Source organism: Equus przewalskii, chromosome 27 (assembly GCF_037783145.1).
Source record: "Equus przewalskii isolate Varuska chromosome 27, EquPr2, whole genome shotgun sequence".
NCBI classification, from domain to species: Eukaryota; Metazoa; Chordata; class Mammalia; order Perissodactyla; family Equidae; genus Equus; species Equus przewalskii.
The window spans coordinates 33,102,886-33,127,420 of NC_091857.1; the positions used below are offsets into that span (position 1 = coordinate 33,102,886).

General features: G+C 43.1%; 1 protein-coding gene across 9 annotated transcripts in view; it reads right to left on the reverse strand.

The window, feature by feature from the left end:
- The window catches only part of HLCS (holocarboxylase synthetase), a 199,786-nt gene that overhangs the window by 125,555 nt on the left and 49,696 nt on the right, over positions 1-24,535 (reverse strand). For all 9 annotated transcript variants that reach the window (XM_008519338.2, XM_070597628.1, XM_070597629.1 and 6 more), the window contains exon 6: positions 10,382-10,653. In XM_008519338.2, coding sequence (XP_008517560.1) covers positions 10,382-10,653 — 272 coding nt within the window. The remainder of the gene's footprint in view (positions 1-10,381; positions 10,654-24,535) is intronic.

Consider the following 24,535-nt stretch of genomic DNA (forward strand, 5'->3'; position numbering starts at 1 on the left):
CACCATCAGGATGCTCAGACACATCCGCAACACTGCAGAGGGAGTTCGGGCAGCAGGGGGTGACGGGACTTGCAGGCACCACCTCGACCCAAGAAGCTATGAGAGCTTGGGTATACACTGCTGGTCTAATTCCGGGTTTATTAGATGTCAAATCCTTCATTCTATCCCAATTAGGACACCATTGTGCTGGAAAAACTTGGTCTGTTTCATGACTGTTTTCCAGGTGCCACAGCAAAAATGTGGAATTGCCTGTAATCTAATAACGGTGCTCTATCTCCGTCGACCTGCAGGAAGCTCCAAGAAGAAAGTTTCTGAGGACCTTTAACGGGTGGGAGGCACTTATGCTCTGCATCAAAAAGAGAGGGGAAGGGAAGGGAAGGCAAGAGAATGGAAGGAGCCAAAACTAAACCAAAAGCTACAGGGGGGCATTTTATTTTAGCTTCTAAACAAAACGAATTTTTGTAAGACAAGCTCCACGTCAGAAATTCACAGCCCTGGCTGGCAACATCCGAGCTTCTTACCTCCACAGATATCGCAGAATATTCAAAATCAAATTACCTTTCGTTTTGTTTACATTTGGAAAAGGGGAGAACCCTAGGATATTTTCAGAAGTAGGAAGAATACTGAAAGATTATAAATAAAAATTCCAGGAGAACAGAGAGAAAGCTACAATTTGTATAAATCCTCCACCTCAAACTCTCCACTGAGTGCAAGCATCTGCGACACACACTCCAATTCCAGGGAAAATTCTAGGTTCTCTATCTTAACGCGCCAAGCAAGCTTTAGTGGAACTTCAAACTCTAAAATGTTGGCCAAAACCTCATATAAGACAACTACAGACCAGCCCCAACTCCCCTCCCCCAACTCCTACCACTGCGCCTCCACCCACTTTATCCTCCCAGTACACCCCTAAGGGTTCTGTGAACTCAGGGGCTTTCTCCACCCAAGCCGAGTGCTTTGCTCCATGGCATCATCCCCTGTTGGATTCTGGCTGTTTGGACTGGAAGCCATTCCAGTAGAGATTTTTCTTCTCAGATGTCACTCATCTCTCACTGGAGACATGTGAATAACCACCTGGATAATCAGCCCCCAAAACACAATGGCTGCTTAGCTTACAAGGGCATGGAACCCACACAGCCTTCCCTGGGTTCCAGAAGGGAACCTCAGTTACTCAGTCATCACTACTCTTAGTCCAGGCAAGTCAAGAAACTCTGAAGGACGCTGAGTTTTATGACTAATACGCATATAGCTTGGACGTGACACATAAAAACCAAAGAAACATAGTTGTATTCTATCTTGATTGTACAGCACCTACAGGAGGCAGAAAGAACTTACCCTGTAACAGATAAACTTAAATCCCTATGGCTTTAAATCCTTTTGGAACAAGGCAAAGTATAAAAAGAAATAATTCAGCCAATCAGTCAGCCAGCCCTGAAAATATAAGAACTGTCCTCGGTCAGCTGGGCCTGAGTGTCTGAGCTGGAAGGACCCTGGGTACCTTCTTGGGCAATGGTCTTGACACCCATGCCCTGAGGAACCTGGGCTCTGAGAAGGCTCCCCAGCCCTATTGTACAGTGGACTCTGTTTACTATTTCATTCAAAAAGGGGCTTTATTGCTTTAAAAATATTTTTCAAGCAATAGATCTAGTACAACCCTCTTATTTTACCGATGAGGAAACAGACCCTGAAAGTTTGCGTGATTCACCCAACATCACAGCTAGTGTGTCAAAACGACACAAGATAAAGTTACAGCCTAAGTTTTCAGGGTCGTCGACACCATCGCCCCCTGCGTAATTTCATTTCTAAGTAAATTCTATACACACATATCATCCAGTTTTAAACTGAAAACTACATTAGCATCCAGATGACCTCTGGAACCAAAAGACAGAAAAAGAGGTAGGTATAGACCTCCCCATAATTCCTGCCTCTTCTCTTGTCTCCTCTACCCTTCCCACGTCCCAAGAAAATACTTCTCTGCCAGGCAATGACTTCATCATTTTCCTTCTCGCTAATTTGAATACTCTTGTGGGAGAGTCAAACAAAAAATGAAAATGATGAATGACTCCTTGTGCAATGCAGAAAAAATGTGGCATTTGGGATCTCAAAGTGACGGAATACCCCTCATGCAGAAACAGAACATGCTTCTTTCCAAAACAAAAAGCAGAAACAAAGGTATTTCAGAGCCCGAGTATGTTTGGCCAAATGGTAGGTGTGTAAAAGGTTGCAAAGGGGCAGATGAAAGCAAATCAACCCTCACCTCCAAAGCAGGTAAGTGTTTTATTTGAAAGAAAAACAGCAGTTATTCTAAGTGAGTCACACACTAAAGTCAGGGGAGAAATGGAAATGAAGGAGTGGGATGCAGAACAGGGAGAAGGAAAAATATCTGCTTGATCATCCAACACAGTTCCAGATTTTTACTACAACACATTTTTTAACCCCGGGCTCAGCCTCTGTCCCGTCAGCACAAGTGAGCAGCCATACCTAAATTATCGGGAACATGAAATTCTAAGGATAGTTCAAAATTTTCCATGGAGAAACTGTTAATTCATAAACCAAGTTTTGGCAATGCTGTTTTCTTATCATGCATTTCTCACCGCATCAGAACCTCAGAACATAGTCTCAATTTTCATCTTTGCAGTTTCCAAGGAGGTGGCTATGTGCAGCCCCCACCTGGGGAAAGCACCCATCTTAGTTGGAAGGCAAAGAGGAGATTAAACCCACTCCACGTCAGTCTGTGCAAAGGGCTTTACATTTCATTACTCCCTTTGATCCTCAAGACATGAGAGACATTCCTATGAGCTGGCATCACAACAGCTCATCCATTCTATGCTGAGAAGTCATGGAATTTGCCGCAGGCCAGTAGCCCATGAGGCTCCAAGGCCGTACCCCACACTGTCAGTGCTGTCAGTACCCCACACTGCCTCACCTAGTGTAAGCCAGCCTTCTAAGAAGCTCACTCTGGGTACTCCAGGGTCATTCAAACGGCCCTACTGCTAAGAAATAACTCCCTTGCACTCTATAACTATAGTGAAAAGATCCCAACCACCAGAGGACTCAACTCCCTTCTACACCACAGTTAATACTCGGCTTTCTCTCTAAGATAAATCTGAACTGGGCAAAAAACATCTAGAGAATTCCCTGTCACCATCTTTATTGATTGCATTTTCTAGACCCAAATATTGCTTTAATGCCTTTTGTAGTCTTTCATTGTTTGTTTAAATGTAACAGAGGCATCTGAAAAAATGAGTATCAAATATAGTATACAATCAAGCAATTCTGCAGAGAAACAAATATCTGAGATGTTTAAAGAAATTCAAGAGAATGAAGCAATATCAAACCCATGCATTCTGACCGGTGCAAAAGGTTTAGAGGTCTTAAGGAAGACATGGGTAATCCATGGGACTGAAGGAAATGTTCAAACCATCGAAGACTTGGCTCTTTCAAATCGACTGTTGATACCCTTGCAAATGATAAAGTATTAAGATTTAAACAAAGAGAAACTCTGATGAAAAGAGAACTGGCTCCACATATTTTAAGGGAAACACAAACATGGGCAATTGACTATGTTTTCTCATCTTTCAAGAATAGCTGGACTCAAACAACACATTTTTGGCAAAATAGTAACCAGTGATGAGCCATCGTTGTTTCTAGGATGACAAGAAAAAACTGTCCAAATCTTCAGCAAAAACTCCACCCCAAGACAACACATCACAATCCTGGGCCAAGACAATGCCAATTTGTTTCATGGACACTCACAGCACTGCCCTTGAAGAATGCATTGTGAAGGTCAAAAAGGAAAAAAGAACCACATCGAAAGTTTAAAGAATAATGAGACTTTGAGAAATATAAGCCACGTCCTAAGGGCTTTGCAGACATATTTCAATACATCCTCACCCTATCCTGGGGTGGGATGCAGGTCCCCACTAGGTTCCAGAGCCTACTACACAGACCAGCACACAGTTGGTGCTGAAGAGAATTAGTCAAGTGATTGAACTTGAAAAAGAAAAACAAAAAAGCAGAGACTATTATCAGCTACATCCTACAGATAAGGAAATGGAAGCTTGGAAGGTTACTGATGTGTCCAAAGTTACTGGCGTAGTAAAAGGCAGAACTGGGATTCCAACCCAGGGCAGCAACACCCCATCCCAAGAGCTAAGCCCCTAGGTCAAACCAAGATATTCAATCCTCAGTAATGTGAAATGAGTGAACCATGGGGAACTACGCAGTTTCTGCAAATACCTCCCACAATGGGTACCCTACCATAGTATCTAGGGTTTTTTCCCTAAAAATCTGGTATATCCTCAAAAGATTAAGACTGCCACCATTGAGAACAGGCAAAAGACTCCTTGGAAGTGGGCTCCAGAGGAAGAGCTCCCACTGGCTTTCAAGCACAGCAGAAACACCACCAGAGCTGGGAGGCTGGTCCTACGTGCCCCTGAAGCAGATGGTGTCCATCACTAGCATGGCACTGGCTTGATGGTTACACCCCCCTCTCTCTTCTGTTCAGCAAAAATGGGACCTTTCAGGTTGTCCAATAGCTTAAATGTTGTTCAACGCCAAGAGCGAGACAGAGAAGAAAGTCCAATTCTAATGAAAATGCCATCTAAATAGAACACACTGTAACCATCATAAAATGGCAAACATTACAAGAAGTTTACCCTACTTTAAAAAATCAGTTACAAAATGTAAAAATAAATATCCTTGAACGTGAAAGACGAATGTGGAAGCATCTCTGGCAGATAAAAGGCCACTATATAATCCAATTCCAGGGGCTCAGCACGTGAAACGTTAACTTACTCAGGTGTTGACTTGGGACAAAAAAAGCATGTATGGAGAGTTTGCCAGAATAACCCGTCAGTCATGACCCCCAGAGCCAAAGGCTGAAGTTATATTCTAAACCTTAATTTAGAAGTAAACATTAAAATGAAGGTTTCTTCAAAATTCTCCAATAATTTTCACTTTAAAAGTACCAAATTGGTCCATAAAAAAAAAAAAAAGCTGACACTAATTATTCCAAAGCAATCAACTTCTTAAAAACCCTTTATTTCACAATTACACTAACATCCCATTAATTTGGGACACTTACCGATGTATTTATTCTTTGCTCATTACCTATGTGCACATTAAGAGTACACCAATAACACAATACAGGCATTAATATGTAAAACATCAACAAAAGCCATCTGGAAAGCTAATGAATAATCAAGGGATTTCAAATTAAACTACAGAATTTTCCCTTAGAATCTTTAGGACAACACTGTCAAGTTCAATCTATTCACTTCGCCTCCAGAATCAATTTTTCAAACTTTATGACAGGTCTAATCGCTTCCACCTGTGTCTCCAGCTTGACTCTTGACTGGCATGCTACCAGCCAGGGTGGAAATGTAGACAAAGACCCCTATTAGGATCCGGCTGTTTCTCTACTGTGAGGTCACTCAGCCATTAAATTAGTTCCAGCCCAATTTCTGTCCTCTCAGGCCTCGACTTCAGGGGAGGACGGTGTGCAGTAGAGCGAGTGAGGGGAGCAGAATCAGAAGGGAAGAAAAGGGGAAGAGGTGTTTTTTCGGGACTGACTAGACACGCACACAGAGAGGCGAAAAGCTGGAACTGGCCCCGAATTGTGAAACAAAAATAGTATCTTTCTTAAATGATGCTGGCTAGTCTCCCCAGTGCAATTTCCCCCCAAAATTTTTTAAAAAGCGATTTAACGGGTTTGTTTTTCCTCTTCTTTCCCTGTGCTTGTAGAAAGTCAACTGTCTCCCACACAAGGTCTCCTCAACTCACGCGAGGCTAATTCACAAAGCTATTTCAGCCCTCTGAAAGCTTGGAGGTTGCTGAGAGACAGAAAGGCTGGCTGGGTGTAAGATTCTGATCACTCGATCAAAGGACTTGAGCTGAAGGTGCCTCGGAAGGTCTAGAGCCCCAGATGTCACAGCTGAAGAAAGCAGGGCGTCGGCAAGTATTGATATGGCCAAGGTTACACATCTGGGTGGTGATCAAGACTTCAGTTCCAGCCTTTTCCCTACCAGACTGGGAGTTTTATGGCATCAAGAACGATGCCAGACACACAGTAAGTGCTCAAAAAAAGAACTCACTGACCAGTCTACCCCTCTCCCTGCAACATGTGATCTACTGCACCCACTTCTCCTTTCTGCCCGAACTCCCAGCACTCAGACCAAGAAGGGTGCACAGAACTGTATGAACGGAACATGCCCTGGGTTCTGCTCCTTCCAACATGTCGTAAGGCAAGGACAGTACCTTCTCCTTCGTTATCTCTCCAGTTCCTAACACAGTAGCTGGCATACAGGAGGCACTCCATAAATGCTTATTCCATGAATGATGAAGGCAAACTTTAGCCCGATGGAGGCCTGGCTTTCTGTAGCTTGGGAGGTAGACCATGTGTCCACTAGAAGTTGTATCATTATAGGAAATAGCTCTGATAATTCAAAATATCAGTATTTGTCAGTCCTTCTTGACACTCTTCATGGAAAGAATGCTAACCACTAGAACTATCTAGTCTCAAGAAAGTGGAAAAGAATACACATTTGATGAGATGGGCTCTCTGTGGGCAACCAGCAATCTAAGCTGGAGCCTGGGGGACTGACCCTGCAGCCCCCCAGGCCATTAGACAGATGCTTCAGCATAGACAGCCCAGGAGCCTTGTGCCAAAGATGAGATTAAGGGCCAGGCCTTTCACCCAAGCCCACTGTTTCATTTGGCCCAAGGGAGCCGCCGTCAAATTGGGAGAGAAGAGGATGGGCAGAGCAACAAGGCCTTTAAAAGACCAGAGTTTTAGGTGGAAAAATTCTCCAGACAGGATCTTCAATGGTTATTCCCATGGAACCATCAGAAGCAAACAGGCTAGAGGCCAACTAAAGCTTTGAGAGACTTCTATCTCCATAGAAACGGTGAGGCTGACCTACAAAAGGCCATGAGAGTTCACCCCCAAAACAAGAGGCAGACTGCAAACCCTCACAGGGAGCGGACGGAAAATGCCCATCCTCTCTGATGCCCATCTCAGATGTGGTACAGTCAAGACCCTCCCAAAAGGCAAAGCCAGGACCCCAAGGGACACCAGGCAAAAGAGCTCCTCCGGGAGAGGGTAACCCAGGCTGCCAGGTGTGTGACCAGGGCACTTACTTACTGCCAGGCCCAGGAGTCCTTCCGCTCCCTGCCCAGGGCTATTCCATGGTCCCCATTTCAACCACAGCAGCACGGTTCACGGAGGCAGAGAGCGTGTCTGTTTTAACTAAGAGATTGCCAGACCTCAACGAGCCACGTCCAGCCCTGAGAGAGAAAGCTGTACATCCCCAGAGATCCTGAAGCCAATCGAGCGGAAGTAAATGAATAGGATATTAGGCTGTCTTCCTGGAGGAGGGGGTGAGCGTCTTATATGGAGAAGAAAGATGCAACGTGGATATTTACCACTGTGGCAGAAACTGAAGATTGTTCCTCCCCATGTTACTTTCCCTTCCTTTCTTAGGAAGAGAACTCCCAATTTTTAGCCACTACAAGTCCCAGGGAGACAGAGAAAAAAGATTTTAGAAACCTTACAATAAAGATCTACATTTAATTTAAATTTCACTTCTACACCAGTCCATTAGGTTTTGGAAATTCTTCTTGCCCTGCCTAGTTGACCCATTGATGTGATGTACCATATAATTATTATAAACATTCAGAAATTGGAACAATTTCAGATACGGAAAATACTGTGATCTACCAGTCTACACAGCGGTGTGACACTAGAGCCTGACTCTGTTCCAGTGATGATCCTAGGCACTAAGAGATGATGTATGAAATTGGTTGATACGTGTATAGTACATAAAAGCAGTGGCCGGAAAATAAAAGCTTTCAATACACGTTAGCTATTACCATCGTTATTTTTACCATAACAATAGATCGTGTTTCCATTAGGATAGCTCACGTACGATCAAACACAATATTAGCTGTAGAAATGATTTTGGTCTTACTCTTGGAAAGTAATAGGCCAAATATTTCGCTTATCTATCTCACGGTCCCTTTGTGGACAACGCTGGGTCCTTTGGGTATCAAGGTGACCTCCTCAAGTTCCTTCTTCTAAAAAAGGCTACAGCCCCCAGGAACGTCTCACCAGGCTCGCCGACTCACTAGGCTGCGGTGACTGACTTTATCTCCTAGCGTTAGGAGGGGACCCATGTGTGCAGTGGAAGAGAACATCTAGGATCAGTTAAGATGAGCAAAGACTACTGATTCATTTATCTGCTCTGTGCCAAACACAAGGATTAATCATTAATCGTCAAAACGCTTTCACTCTGTGCTCTGCAGAAACTGGACAAAATGAGAAAGAAGACTCCTAAATGCTCTCGGAAAAGCTAAAATAATTCTCTCTTTTGTAAAAATAAAAACTTTTCATCCTACAGAAGGTTCCAACTCCACTATTGTCAAGCTCAGCTACAAAGCTTCAATATCTGTAATATACTTCTAAAAATCCAAGTTGCTTAAGACAGAAATTTTATTTTTTAAAAAAAGTTCAATATCAAAAAGGAACTTACTGATATTCAAGGGTACGAAAGGAGTGTATTTACATGGCAGTTTTTTCCATCCTAAAACACTAGCTCACCAGGGTATAAGGAAACCCAACACAGGAGTCTCGGTCCGTCCACTCTGGAGGGCTCCCAGCCTCTTGGTAACACACTGCCCACTTCCCAAGCTCAGAGACTGTAACGCCAATGTTTCAAGATCATGCCGACATAAAATATTCTTCACTATTGTCCACAGAAACAACAAAAACGGTCTGGGAGTGCCAGTATTTTCCTATCTGAATTTTACCTCCCAGAATCTTTTTTTTTTTTTTTAAGATTTTTTTTTTTTATTTTTTTCCTTTTTCTCCCCAAAGCCCCCCAGTACATAGTTGTATATTCTTCATTGTGGGTCCTTCTAGTTGTGGCATGTGGGATGCCGCCTCAGCGTGGCTCAATGAGCAGTGCCATGTCCGTGCCCAGGATTCGAACCAACAAAACACTGGGCTGCCTGCAGCGGAGCGCGTGGACTTAACCACTCAGCCACAGGGCCAGCCCCTAAAATCTTTTGTTAAATGTCGTATCTGATTTTTCTATTTAGAAAATGTAATTATAATGGGTCACCCTTTAGATACAATATAGTATTTACTGAGTAAAAAAGATTATCACAGAGTTCATAGAAGCAAGTAATGATTGTTCCATCCACAAGAACAGGCTTTCTCCTCTGCTAGGGATCAAGGGATTGTGGGGGGGAGGGGAGTGGAGGCAGGAGAGGTTGGAACATTGGAAGAAAGCACCAGTGACAAGACAAAATAACTCAGTAACAAGAACCGTTCATTACCACGGCTCATATTCCCCTTCCTGCTCTGCCCCCTACATTCTGCCAATTCCCCTGCATCTAATGCTTTTTCTACAAGCTATCTACACAAAACTGCCATTTCCATGACTTTGAATATGAGTCAAGAAAATCCTAAAGTTATCTCATCATTTTAAATCAACATATTATCAAATTCCAGAAATCATTATCAAGAAGAAAAGACAAAATATTTCTATCACGTAGAGTTATGCATGTAACTGTGCAGTCCCACAGGTGAAAATGACTAGAAACTGTGAATCCAGGGGTTGTTTTAGAATCTTACATTCCTTAAATTGTAGTCCGATGTTGAGGAAAGATGCTTTTCTTATTCACCCCCTCTGGAACCCTATTTTTTAAACTAACTATCTCAACATAATATAAGAGTATTAATTAACACTGACTAATTTGGGAGTTAAAAAATTCCTTTCATCTCTTTTCCATTTTTTAAGCTTTAATCAAAGTCCATAAAACAGAAGGAATGAAAAGAAAAGCTTGCCATAAGAGTAAATTTTGAACATCCAAATGGGATTACAGAGTGCTTAAAAAATGTGTTGGATAGGAACATACCAAAACAGATTTTCAAAATACAAAGCTCCAATTTATTTCAATTTAACACAGCCTACATGTTGTTCAAATTTGCTCTCCTAACACTCCTGCAAAATATCTTAAACTAAATGTTTAACACTGATTATAACAACACCAAAGTAAAATGATAACTTGAACAATAATGCCACCTGTTAAACATGTTTTTTCATAATGTTCTTTTTTCCATGGACATTCTGAAAGGCCTCATTAAAGGCAAAGAGTCGCAAAACACAAAAATCCCCCATTCTTTAAAACACAAACCTTTGATCAAAGAACTTTAATTTCACTTCCAACATTTTAACTCTTCTGGGACAGGGGTACTCCCACCTTGCCAATGGGTTTATTAAGACTCTTGTTCTGTATCTCTATCCCTTCTCCCCTTGCACTGGTTGGAGAGAACTACAAACACAACTGGATTCCTCTAAGCAGAGGGAGAACTTACCCGTCCAGAAGACTCATCGTGGTGGGTGTCACTTCAGCAAACAGAATTACTTTTCCAAGTTGCTTTGTCTGCAAATTTTGTCGGTAGATGTCTAAGTTAAAGTTTTCTGATGAGAAGGCCTCCACGTCAGTCACCACAGGTATAGCAGCGGGGGTGATCTCTATTTCAGATGTGTATGATGAAACAAACTTAAGGGAGACCTTGCTGGATTGTATTACTCCTTCAGGATCCACACGTTTCCCCAGCCACTGCATAAGAGGATCCCGGATTTCCTGTGTCACAAAGAAAGAAATGGAAAGGTCATAATTCGGCATTACATTAGATGACGGTAACTTTTCTTAAAATATCATTTTGGTAATACAAGTACTTCCTAATTCATGACCAATAAAAGCTAGATTAACATATTCCATACATTTAAACTATTATACAATAGACAATAAACATATGAAGTATGCTTATACTATAAAAAAAAATACTGTTCATAACCCAGGATCCAGGGAAATAAGTACAATTCATTATTATACTTTCTATTCTATATTATATCCTAAATTCTTGAAATCTTCCTCCAGCTCTAGTTCATGAGTAATTTGCTAGTCCTCTGTGCATTTCACAGAAAACTTATAGCTTTATACTTTCACCTCACACGGAAATTCATTATCCTATCTGGGAGAGGGACCCTAGGTGAAAGAAGTCACAGAACATAAAGCAAATCTTATCTATTATAAGATAACAGAGCATTCAGTCTCGGCCTTATCCTGCAGACAAGTTGAACACCACCAGCCTGACGGGTCACCAACAGGGATGGAGAATTTTCACACAGGGAAAATAACGGGGTACGCAAAAGCTACTTTCTTTTTGCCCCAAATGTAGGTCCAGGGAGGGGAAGGCAGAAACCTTTGTAACCCAGAACAGAGGTCTCTACTCTACCCGAGGGTGCAACTTCCTCTCAGACCCCAGAGGGCCCAGAGGCCTCCCTCTGGAGTGGGGCATCAGGGACCTGCAGGGTTAGGGGAGTCATCATCCCAAGCATAGAATGTATTGACATCTTTCAGTCACAGCAAATAGAGATCCAGGCTCCTAGCCACCTTCGTGCAAACGCCAGGCCTTTCAATAGAGAAAACATGTCCCTCAGTTAACATCAGGGGTATGAATGCCCCAAAGCTCCATGTGGCTACAGAGAAGCAGCTTCAAAGATGAAATTTCATTCAACTAACTTCAATTAATGAACCTTTAAAAATCACTTCCAATTTGCAGGAAATAGAGAGGATAGAGGAACAAGTTAAATGACTTCAGAAGGAAGCAATTAAAAGAAATCCCGAAGGTGAGACATTTTACAGGACAGGAATCTTCACAAAGACAAGGTCACAGAGGAAAAAGCCAGATTGGGGCGGGGTCGGGGGGGGGGGGGCGTTGGGCCGGTCTAGATGAGAAGGGACTTAAGAGAGAGCATCAAATACAAGGAATGGCCCTTTATTGGATTCTGGTTTGAACAAATTCGCTGGAAAAGACATTTTGAGAGAATTAGGAAATATGAATATGGACAGCATATATTAGACAACAAAATGAATTAGTCAGTTTCCGTAGGCATGAAAGAGGTACTGTGGAGGCATAGGAAAACGTCCTTAATGTTGGAAATGTATATATGTCATGATATCTATCATTTATTCCCAAAACAGATGGAGCAAATAAGGCAAAGTGCTAATAATCATTAAATTTACTCAACGGGCATTTGGCGTATTTATTACGCTAGTCTCTCTATTCTTCTCCATGTTTGAAAACTGTCATAATTAAAAGTTGGGGGGAAAAAAACCATTAAAAATGGTAAAATAAACACTATCATAAAAACAAGAGATTCAATTAAAATATTTTGGTAATCTATTCATGTAACAGGTATTACGGGATGCCTACCATACGGCAGACATTCTTATGGCCTCTGAGGATTCAGCAGTGAGCAAAAGGGCCAAAGCCTCCATCCTCAAAAGGTTTATATCTAGTTAGGGAGGCAGATAATAAAAAAATCCATAAGCACAAGACATAGACTGTTAGACAGACCCAAGTGCCAAGGAGAAAAAACTAAGCAGAGAAGAGAGAAAAGAAGTTTGGGAAGCAAGACCTTTCAGGTAGATGAAGACCTTTCTGAGAAGGTGACATTTAAGGAAAGATCTGGAGGGGAGCCGGGGGGGTGCTAAGATATAACTGATAGAAACATATCACTTAGATTTATTTATTCAGAGGGGCTCCAGGGAGAGCAAGTGCTGAGGCTCCAAGGGAGCAAGATGAGAGAAGTGTCAGGACCGCGGAGCGAGCCAGGAGGAGGACAAGGAGCGACGCGGGCAGAGAGGTGGTGGGGGAAGTGGTGCCCACACAGTGTAGGAACTTGGAGCCTACAGCGAGGACTGAGGCTTTCACTCTGGGAGTGATGGGGAGCCCTGGAGGGTTCTGAGGAGGAGAGTGAGGTGACCCGACTCCGTGGGATCACTCCACCCTGAGGGCAGTACCGAGAGCAGACTGCAGGGCAGCACACCGGAGGAAGCAGAGACCAGTTATGAAGCCACTTAAATCACCCAGAAGCAAGGTGTTAATGCCTGGACTGGTGTGACAGTGGGCACGGTGAGAAGGGATGGGATTCTGAACGTGCAGTCACACGGAGCTTAAGGATGGGGATACTTTCTGAGAAATGCATCCTCGGGTGACTTCACCGTTGGGCAAACATCATAGAGTGATGCTTTTACACAAACCTAGATGGGATAGCCTACCACACACCTAGGCCATATGGTACTAATCTTATGGGACCGCCGTTATGTATGTGGTCCATCCTTGACTGAAAGTCATTACGCGGTGCATGACTGAACTCTGAAGCAGAGGCTACAAGATGTGCTGACAGATTATATTTGGGACATTAGAGGAAATGGGGAGTCAAAAATGAGCCCAAGATTTCTAGCCTAAGCACCTGGAAGGATGGAGCTGCTGTTGGAAATACCATGGGAGGAGCAGGTTTGGAAAGGAACAGCACTGTTCAGCTCTGGGCACGTCACGCTGGAGAAATCAATTAGAAATCCACCAAAGCAACAAATAGAGAGCAGGACACGTGAGCGAGGAGTTTTGGGGAGAAGTCCATGCCATGGACGTCGCCAGACTACAGCTGATAATTTGAAGCCAGGAGAAGAGCAACAAGGGAGTGACTATAGATGAAAAGAGAGGTTGTGCTGATTTCGTAGGCAGCCATAACAAAGTGCCACAAAGCAGGTGGCTTAGAATAACAGAAATTTATTCTCACACAATTCTGGAGGCCAGAAGTCTGAAGAGATGTTGGCAGGGCCACGCTCCCTCTGAAGGCTCTCGGGGAGAATCTGCCTAGGCCTCCCTCCTAGCTTCTGGTGTTGCCAGCAATCCTTCGCGCTCCCTGGCCACCATCATGTCACATGGCCTTCTCCCCTCCGTGTGTCTGCGTCTGTTGTCCTCTTTTTATAGGGACACCAATCACACTGGATTAGGGCCCAGCCTAATGACCTCATCTCAACTTGATTATACCTGCAAAGACCCAATTTCTAAATAAGGTCACATTCATAGGTTCTGGGACCTCAACGTATCTTTTTGGGGGGACAAAATCCAACCCACACAAGTGTCAATGCTGTGATGTCAGGGAGATGAAGAAGAGTCTGCAAAGGAGACTGAGAAGGAAAAGAAAATAAAGTGTGTAAGTGTGTATGAGTGTGTAAGGTGGGGGGAGTGTCCTGGCAGTCTTTGCAGACAACAAGAAGGTGGCAAGATGACAGAGCAGGAAGAAGACGGCTGAAATTAACCGCTGGGCTCATCACAGCAGAGCCCATCCGGTGGAGGCGAGGCCTGATGGGATGTGGAAGGAGAGAAACTCTGACAGAGTTTCCTCCAATGGGAAAAAGAAGATGGCGCACTGGCTACAGAGGAATGGGGTCAAAACAGGTTTCACTTGGTTTGGTTTAAATAAGAGAAATCACAGCATGTTTTTTATGGTGATGGGAATGGTCCCACCCAGAAAAGAAAGCAGGTGAACAGGTGAGGGGATGGGACCTAAGGCTCAAGCAGAGAGGTCGGCCTTGGGAGCAGAGCCGCTCATCCATCAGGATGGGCAGGGCTCACATGCCCTCTGGGGACACTTGGTCCTGCTTCTGCTCTGGGCTGCAGCCCTCCCTCACCCCTTGCTGGCCGCGAGGGCCTACAGGACAGCCCTGGGAACTGATCTATGCTGTCGCCACCCTGCTCCAAGGCCACAGGGAGGTGGGAGTCCTGGTGCTGGGGGCTGGTGACGTCATATTCTGATTCCTTCTATTTTCTCAATAAATAGGAAGCAAGATATCAACTAAGAGTGAAAAGGAGGAAGGAGGTGTTGGCGGTTTGAGAAGGGAGAGTGAGAAAATGAGGGAAGCAGGGAAGATAACTGGAAGCGTTCAGGGTCCACTTCAGGTTAGTGATCCCAAATTTAGAGTGAGAAGTCGGTGCGATTTTGTGTTTTTAGGCAGCCACACTCAGCTCCACAGGTATGCTGACAGGCACAGACGACGCTGAGGGGTATGTACAGCAGCAATGTGATCGACCTACTGCTGATGAGGCACCAATGGAGATAGAAAGAGAAACAACAGGATGGTCCTGGCCAAGGATCTCACAATCCAGGGACGGGGGGAGAGTGAGAGGAGCACCCCAGGACAAAACAAGACAGACGGTGCCAGAGGGAAGAACGAAGGGCCACAGGAGGGGTACAAAATAGGGGATGAGCCTGCTTTAAGGAGCATCGGAAAAGTCACCGGAAAAGGTCAAGTTGCAGTGAGTGACCAGAAGCCACAGCGCTAACTTTCCATCTTTGCACAAAGAACCGATCATACATAATGTTCCCTGTTCACCATTATTGCTTTGATATACACTCTAGTGGAGGAAGAAGACAGAATGAATAAATAACATACAAAGGTAGCCCCCTGTTACGGACTGAATGTTTGTGTCACCTCAAAATTCACGTTGAAATCCTAATCCCCAGGGTGATGGTATTAGGAGGTCGAGCCTTTGGGGGTGATGAGGTCGTGAGAGTGGAGCCCTCAGAACGGGATTAGTGCCTTTATAAAAGCGACCCCCAGGGGGCCAGCCCCGTGGCCAAGTGGTTAAGTTTGTGTGCTCCGCTTCGGCAGCCCAGGGTTTCACCAGTTCGGATCCTGGGCGCGGACATAGCACTGCTCATCAAGCCATGCTGAGGTGGCATCCCACATGCCACAACTAGAAGGACCCGCAACTAAAAGTATACAACTATGTACTGGGGGGCTTTGGGAGAAAAAGGAAAAATAAACTCTAAAAAAAAGCGACCCCCAGAAAGACCCCTCGCCCTCTCTGCCAAGTGAAGACACAGCAAAACAGCAATCTACAACCCGGTGGAGAGTCCTCACCAGAACCAACCATGCTGGCACCCTGATCTCAGACTTCCAGCCTCTAGGAGTGTGAGAAATAAATGTCTATTGTTTATAGGTCGCCCGGACTATGCTTTTCTGTTTTAGCAGCCTGGATTGACTAAGACACCCCCAACGCTCAAATCTGGCCATGAGGTATAACCAACTCTGCTCCTTTGGTCAACACCCTTAAGGCACAAAGTGAACAGATCTGAATTTCCTTCATCACAGTCCCCAGGACAGGTGGATGTCACAAAGGCACCATGCATGCTAAAGACACATATTGGTGAAGAGGTTGAATCACAAAAATAGAGAGATAAAATAATCTAGATAAATGTTTCTTAACTAACTCCAGATTCATTGACTGGAGCAGAGAGTAAAGCGGTCACTCAGCAGGGATGGGCAACGTGAATCCCCCATTCGAAGTCAATGAAAGCCAAGATGAAGCCAGAAAGCAACAGCCAGCACCAGGGAGAACTTTCAGAAGAGGAACAGAGCAGGACTCTCCTCTAGAGCGAATTATCCAACTGGCCATCTATACATCATCCATCTAAGAAATCTATATGGAGCATCTACTGTGTCTCAAAAATGGTACCACAGACTCAAGAGAGGAGGAAAGACAGGTACACGCACCACTACAACAGAGTGTGACGAGTGCTAAGAAAATCCACTCCAACTATTCAAATACACACTTCCCTTTGGCAGATAGGCCAGCCTGACTTGCCAAAATTAATCATCAATTCTTATTTGCATACAATTTGGGAGCCAGATTCTCAAGGAATTACATTATCATTGTTATGTCTACCGTTACTAAACAGTCCAAATTATTTGTTTTTGAAAGCAATATTTAGAGATGCACAAATTGGCAAAATAAATTAAAACGGATGAAAGCAAGGCACTTGGGGGTTTTTCCTTGTACCTCTTCCACATAATCTTTCAGGACTTAGAACCAAGAGAATTACTCCAAACAAAGAGAATCTGCAAGATATAAAATGAGACCTGGAACCTCTTAAGAAATATAACTGTATGCCACCTATAATTCTCCTAAATATTTATAGTCACTATAGTTGAATGCAACTTTAAGCCATCAAGTAAAACTGAGTAAAGATGGTAAACACTTAGCCTCCTCCTCAGCCCCTATTATCCCCGGACAGGAGAATAAAATTTTGGTTGCAAGACATGTCAAAATTACTACCTGTTCGATGCAAATCTGCCTGATATGTCCTCTCTAATGCACTCAAGTTACAACGACTTAAGAGCTGCAGAAGTAGCTGCTAACATATGTAGGGAAAAGGAATTAATTCATGATTCTTGACTTAAGTCCACTAATGACCACTAAGTTAGTGTGCAGATGCTATTGAAGAAAAAGTCTGGATCACCTCTATCAAGGCAAACTGGCTGACATAACTAGTATTACCCACCCCCACCACCAAATCTACCTAACTCTTTGAACTCAACTAAGTTTACTTGGGAATAGCCAAAAGAACTGCAATTTGGGATATGCATGCTATGGCAAACCACAGGCAAATCCAGCAAACAAAGGAAGGGGACTGCTTTTATAGAGAAAAAGGGAGCATAGGGAGGGGCGATTGTAAGAAAGTCCATTGAGGGAAAGGAACAGTTCAGGGTGGCAATGGTTCTCACTGGCTCAGCTCTGAAGTTTCTCATTGGCTGGGCTGTTGCCGGGTGGGAAGCAAAATCTTCCTTCAGTAGTAAAGTAGCTGTACTTCCTGTCAGAGACGCAAGTGTCCTCTCTTCCTGTTTGGTGTAATTGATGATGGGTGATAGGGCCTGAGAGCTCCCCCTACAGGCCTTCCTGACTCCAATTTAGTTAAGGCTTCTTGTCTTAATTTCCACAAGATATATAGGTATATCAAGAGGTAAAACCCAAAAAAGGCAATGATAAGAGATGGTCTTGATACAGATACATGCACATCAAAAAGAAATCAGAAATCTTTGAAAAGCCAAATCATTGGAAACAAAACTACTGCTATCAAATTACACCACAATGAAATTCATAACTACTTTCTAATTAATGTTATTTTTTTGACATTTGAACTTCAAGAATTTAGTATTTACCTTTCTCTAAGATTGCAGGCTAATTAAATTCAATTTAGGTGGAACCAAAAACTGAATGTTTTATAGTCACACAAATGCCAGCCTTTCTGAATTAGCCACAGAACTAGGGAAACACTAGCCACTCTCAAGAAAGGTAAATATGCCTTTGTTTCTTTCTTTATTTTTTTATTTTTATTTATTTTTTGAGGAAGATTAGCCCTGAGCTAACATTTGCCGCCAATCCTCCTCTTTTTTGCTGAGGAAGACTGGCCCTGAGCTCACATCCATGCCCATCTTCCTCCACTTTATACGTGGGACGTCTACCACAGCATGGCTTGCCAAGCGGTGCCATGTCCACACCCGGGATCCGAACTGGCAAACCCCAGGCTGCCAAAGTGGAATGTGTGCACTTAACCACTGTGCCACCAGGCTGGCCCCATGCCTTTGTTTCTTAATGACATGTTGCATGTTGCACACAACATGAAAACCCCAAGGAATCTACAAAAAAAGTACTAGACTAGTAAGAGAGTTTAGCAAGGTTGCAAAATACAAGGTCAATATACAAAACTTGGGTATATTTCTAAAGCAATGAATATTTGGAGTTTGAAATTTTTTTAAATATCATTTTCAATGGTATCAGTGGGTCTGAAACGTTTAGAGATAAATTAAACAAAATACTTGCTAGACTTGTACACTGAAAACTACAAAACATCACTGAATTAAAAATTAAAGAAGCTCTAAATAATTGAAGAGGTATACCATGTTCATGGATCAGAAGACTCAATACTGTTAAGACATCAATTCTCCAAATTGATCTATGAATTCAATGCAATCCCAGTGAAAATCCCAGCAGGCTTTTTTTAAATAGAAATTGATAAGCTGATTCTAAAATTTATACAAAAATGGAAAAGACCTAGAATAGCCAAAACAAGTTGGGGAGGAAAAGAGTTGGAAGTCTTATATTACCTGATTTTAAGAATTATTATAAAGCTGCAGCAATCAAGACAGTATGGTATTGGCATACAGACAGACATAGATTGCTGAAACAAAACAGACTCCAGAAAGAGGGCCACCATTATATATTCAATTGATGTTCAACAAAAAAGCACCAAGGTAATTCACTTGAAAAAGGATCATCTTTGAATACATCATGGTGAAACAATTGGACATCCATGTGCAAAAAAAATCTGGACCCTTACCTTGCATGTATATAAACCTGAACTTGAAACAAATCATAGGCCTAAACCTAAAACTACAAAACTTCCAAAATGAAATATAGGAAAAAACTTTCTAGGCTTGGCACTGGTAAAGCTTTTCTCAGACAGAACAAAAGAAGCATGAACCATAAAAGAAGAAAATGATGAACTGGCCTTCATATAAATTAAGAACCGCTGCTCTTCAAGAGCTAATGTTAAGAAAAACGGAAAGATGAACAATAGATTGAGAGAAAGTATTCTCCATACATATATCTGACAAAGGACTTGTATCCAGAATATAAAAAGAACTCTTAAAACAGAATTACAAGAAAACTGAGGCCAGCCCCATGGCAGAGTGGCTAAGTTCGTGTGCTCCGCTTTGGCGGCCTGGGGTTCACCAGTTCAGATCCTGGGCATGGACCTACACACTGCTCGTCAAGCCATACTGAGGCAGCATCCCACATAGAAGAATTAGAATGGCTTACAACAGGATATACAACTACATACTGGGGCTTTGGGGAGGAAAAAAAAAAGAGGAAGATTGGCAACAGACATTAGCTCAGAGCCAATCTTCCTCACCAGAAAGGATAAAAAAAAATGTTTTTAATAAATAATTATAAGAAAACAAACAATTCAACTTAGAACATCAATGAGAAGATCTGAACACACACTGCCCAGAACGAAACATCAGATGGCCAATAAGCACATGAAAAAATGCTTAGCATCATTTGTCAACAAGGAAATGCAAATTAAAACCACAATGAGATACCACTACACACCCACTAGAATGATTAAAATTTTAAATTCTGACCATATCTAGTGTTGGCAAAGACGTGAAGTAACTGGAACTCTCATACATTGCTGGTGGGAATATAAAATGGTATAACGACTTTGGAAAACAGTTTAGCAATTTCTTATAAAATTAGACATACACCTCCCATGTGACCCAGAAATTCTATTCCTAGGTATTTACCCAAGAGAAATGAAAAACATGTCCACACAAAGACTCATACATGAATGGTCACAGCAATTTTACTCATAACAGTCAAAAATGCGAACAACCCAAATGTCCACTAACAGATGCATAGATAAATAAATTATGGCATATCCATACAATGGAACACTACTTGGCAATAAAAAGAAATGAACTACTCACAAATGCAACAACATGGATGAATCTCAAAAACATAATGCCGATTTTAAAACAAGAAAGAAAAGACCCAAGAGAGTATATACTGTATGATTCAATTTAAACAAAACTTCAGAAAAGACCAATCTAATCTATAACGATAGGAAGAGGACGAGTGATTGATTGCCCAAGGCTGGGCCTGGGGGTGGGAGAGTGAATGAGGACTGAGTGAGAAAGAGAAAAGGGAATCTTGTGGGATACTGGAAATGTTCTCTATCTCGATGGTAATGGTTGGTTACTGGTTTATATACATTTATCAAACTCTACACGGAAATGAGTGCATTTTCTTGAATATAAATCATAACTAAAGTTGATTTTTTTAAATGCAAACAGCAACAAGTTTGTGCAACACCAAATGGTAACTAAAGTGCATGAGACTCTATATTCACTAACGTCCAAAAGAACACCAGAATCCCAACTTCTGAAGAAATGAGCGCTTAAAATTACATTTAGTGCAAACACACAAAAGTGGCTACTCTATGGTTAGTTATCATATTGTAACATCTGTTACAGAGCATGCAACTAAGATCAGAGACCTACAGTGCACTGTGTCCCATCACATTAGAGCCATTGCAACCCTGTCACTTGTCTTATCTGCTAAATTTACCCACCTAACAAGATTCACTGGGTGAAACCCATTTCAGCTCTAATTCAGCGGTGGATTCAAAATACTTATTACCATCTGTTTGTGTTTTGGTACTCCTCTCCCCAAGAAACACCAAATAACTGATCTTAACACATACAGGTTTTCCATCTCAGAGACACATTTGCCTCATTGTAAATAATCAGATTAGTTGTGCTTCAATCATAACATTGTAAGTTGCTAGGCAACCAAAAGTGGGTAAATCAGAAAATGAATCCACAAAGACATGGAACACGAGCTCTTTTTCTGGGTGTCTCATTCTCAGCTAAACATTCTCAAGGAAACAGAAGCAGACATTCTTCTACTCTCGTGGAATTTACATGAAACAACCCAATTCTTACTACTAGTAATTTTACAAACAAAATATTCACAGCCAATTTCACATTGACTCAGTGTCTTCACACACATGATGAAGGCACACAGCATAGCACCTCTTTATAATCAAAAGATGACTCGTTTCGGTCCTGACCTCTTTCAAGGCAGGGATTGCTCATGTAGCAACCCTCGGGGTGGACTTCTGTTCAGAGCACCAGAACTAAGCAGAGCAAAGTGTCGGGCAGGGTTTGAGGCGTGTGTGTTCCTCTTCACCTGACTGGTACCCTATGCAGATGTTTCTGTCCCAGCCCCACGGGCCCACTGCAGTCTGACCAACCCTTTCCTCACTTGTCCAGATTCCTCCTTAGACAGCACTGTATCCTAGCATAGATTCCCAAGGCCCCTGCCTTTGTGCTTCCCCTAATAACGCTCAGCCACTGACCCCAAGCACTGTCACCCCAGAATGAATGGACCTGGAGGGGCTTTTAGCTTTAGTGACACACTTTACTGAAACCAATCCATCCCCACAGACATCTGGGTCAACCACTGCCAACGGGCACCCACAGGCCAAAATGAACCCAGCATGTGTTTTATTTGGCCCACCCATTTTGAACCAGTTTCTAATACTTAAAAATTATGACTTTTCACATCAAATTTCCCACTTCTTTTGAAAAAATGGAAACTCTTTCCCCACATGGCAATAACTGGGTGGAGCGAAGTAGCACTCATTACTCAGGGACACACTCCCCAGCTGGACTCTTATATGCCACCGCTTCTGCCCCATACGCATCTGGGTTTGAGAGCACTCATCTTGGCCCTGGTATCAACTCTGGCACCAATCCAGCAAGATCTCCCATGGGGCCCCCGATGATGTTCCTCTCCAGTTAGGTCCATCATAATTCATCAGAGTGACTCTAGCGATGCTGACTCTCAAAATAGAAGGGGTCCAATTTGGCAGTTCCTCAAAAAGTTATTCATAAGATTAACACATGACCCAGCAATTCCACTCCCAGGTATATACCCAAAAGAACTGGAAGCAGGGACTCAAACAGATACATTTGAACACCAACATTCATATCAACATTATCACAATGGCCAAAAGGTGGAAATAACCCAAGTCTCGACAGATGAATCAACAGATGAAAGGAGAACCAAATGTAGTATGTACATACAATGGAATATTATTCAGCCATAAAAAGGAATGAAGTTCTGATAACATACTACAACGACATGAATGGACCTTGAAAACACCATGCTAAGTGAAACAAGCCAGACACAAAAAGACAAATATTGTATGATTCTGCTTACATGACATATCTATAATAGGCAAATGCATAGAAACAGACAGTAGAATAGAGGTTACCAGGAGCTAAGGAGAGAGAGGAATGGGGAATTAGCAATTAATGGGTACAGAATTTGTGTTTGGGTGATGAAAAAGTTATGGAAATAGATAGTGGCAATGGTTGTACAAATAACATAGAACTTGCTATTTTAACCATTTTTAAGTGTACAATTCAGTGGCATATATTTTACCACAGTAAGAAAAAGAAAGAGAGAGTATGTCTTTTGCCAACTTCTTTAGTCTAAGGTTTTTGTAGTTTTTAAAAGTGTATCTACTTTAGGCAACCCATTGTTGGGATTTTTTTAATGAAATCTGTCCCTGTCTTTTAGTTGGAATTTAATCTGCTTAGATTTATAGTAATTACTGTCATATGGAGACTTAGTTTTGTCATCGTATCAAAAATTTCCATTTACTGAGTCAAAGTCTCAACCCTTTTAATCCTCAGAAGCTCCCTGCCCTCTCTGTGATCGGCCCACTGCTCCCCATCGATCGGCCCTGCACACACAGAGGAGATGGAGGGACAGCCTGTGTAGTACCCCAGGGACCAGACGATGCTTTCCTCAGGGTTCCCCCCTGCCCTACCCATGTAGCACCAAGAGAGGCCACTCAAGTCATTTCTCAGAATAAATCTTTTCCCAAGTGACCTTCCACCTCGACAGAGAAGTGACTGGCAATGCCTCTTGCTGAATGATTTTAAGTTCTGCTCCGTCAGGCTCTTGACTACAGCCGTGGTATGAAAGCTACCATTTGCCGCACACCCACTCCACATGGAGCACAGTGCTGGGTGCTGCAGACCCAGGACCCCAATCCTCACCAAGCAACACCTCTGCACTATAGCACCATCCACAGAAGAGGAAATGGAGGCCCAGAGAGCATTCACGATGCCCACACCACATAGTCACAGAGCTGGAATCTGAACCCCCACACCAAACCTGTCTGGCTCCCAAATCCTTGCTCTAATTCCTATCCCCCAGTCTTCAGGACCTAACCCAAAATGCAGAAACACAGACAATGCCTATTTACTGTCATCAAAACACCGAAGGCATCACAAAGATATAAACTCCATACAACATGCAATTATGAAATAGTAACAAAATAGATGTGTGTGGCTTGAGCTGCGGTGGGGGAAGGGAAAAATGGAGCGGGCAGGGAAGAGAGTAGGATGTTTGGTAAAAGAAACTTAAATTTGAACCTTGGGTCTGCCATTAACCAACTGGGTCTACTTAGGCAAGCCCAGATGAGGACATTTCACAAAGCAACAAAGCTTTTATCACTTAAGTGAATTACCGCTCACCACCCTCTGGTTTCACCCAGCAAGAGAGGACATATTCAAAAGGGTTTCACAGAAGGGCTACTTACAAACTGTGGGCAGAGTTAAGAGAATCAAAAAGCAGCAAGGAAGATGCACCTGGACCAGCATCAGCCTGAAAGAGCAAGAGGACAGAGCCGCCCACGGGGGCTGTCCACCCAGAGGGCACGGAGGAAACCCATCCACCTCGCACCTCCTGCCCGTCAACCTCCTGCTAGCACAAACTTGAGGCTGAGAGCAACCAGGGCCCAGGAAACAGAAGAGAACAAGGGGACAGAGTAAACCGGACGGTGGCCAACACCTGCTGAGAGAGAACCCAAAGCTGCTCGGAGCCGGCTGGGGACACCCCCTCTCAAGTGACTGCCCCTCACATGCCACCCCTGATGCCCAACTGGGGCCCAACAACGGATAAATGTCTACACATCCTGATCCACCACTAGCCACTGGACCAGACCTGGAACGGTAACTCTGCAACTCTGACAGATTTACAACAGAAGGCATCAGATATCTAAGTCCTAGGAATAGGAGCTCCTCACGAGCTGAACTTGTCACTGTCACTTCTAGGTCCCCCATGCACAAGCTGAACTTGTCACTGTCACTTCTAGGTCCCCCATGCACTGGGACACAGTGGGCACTCAATAAATGTCTGTTAAACTGTATTCCTTTTATTATGGAAAGGTATCGCTCAGGCTCT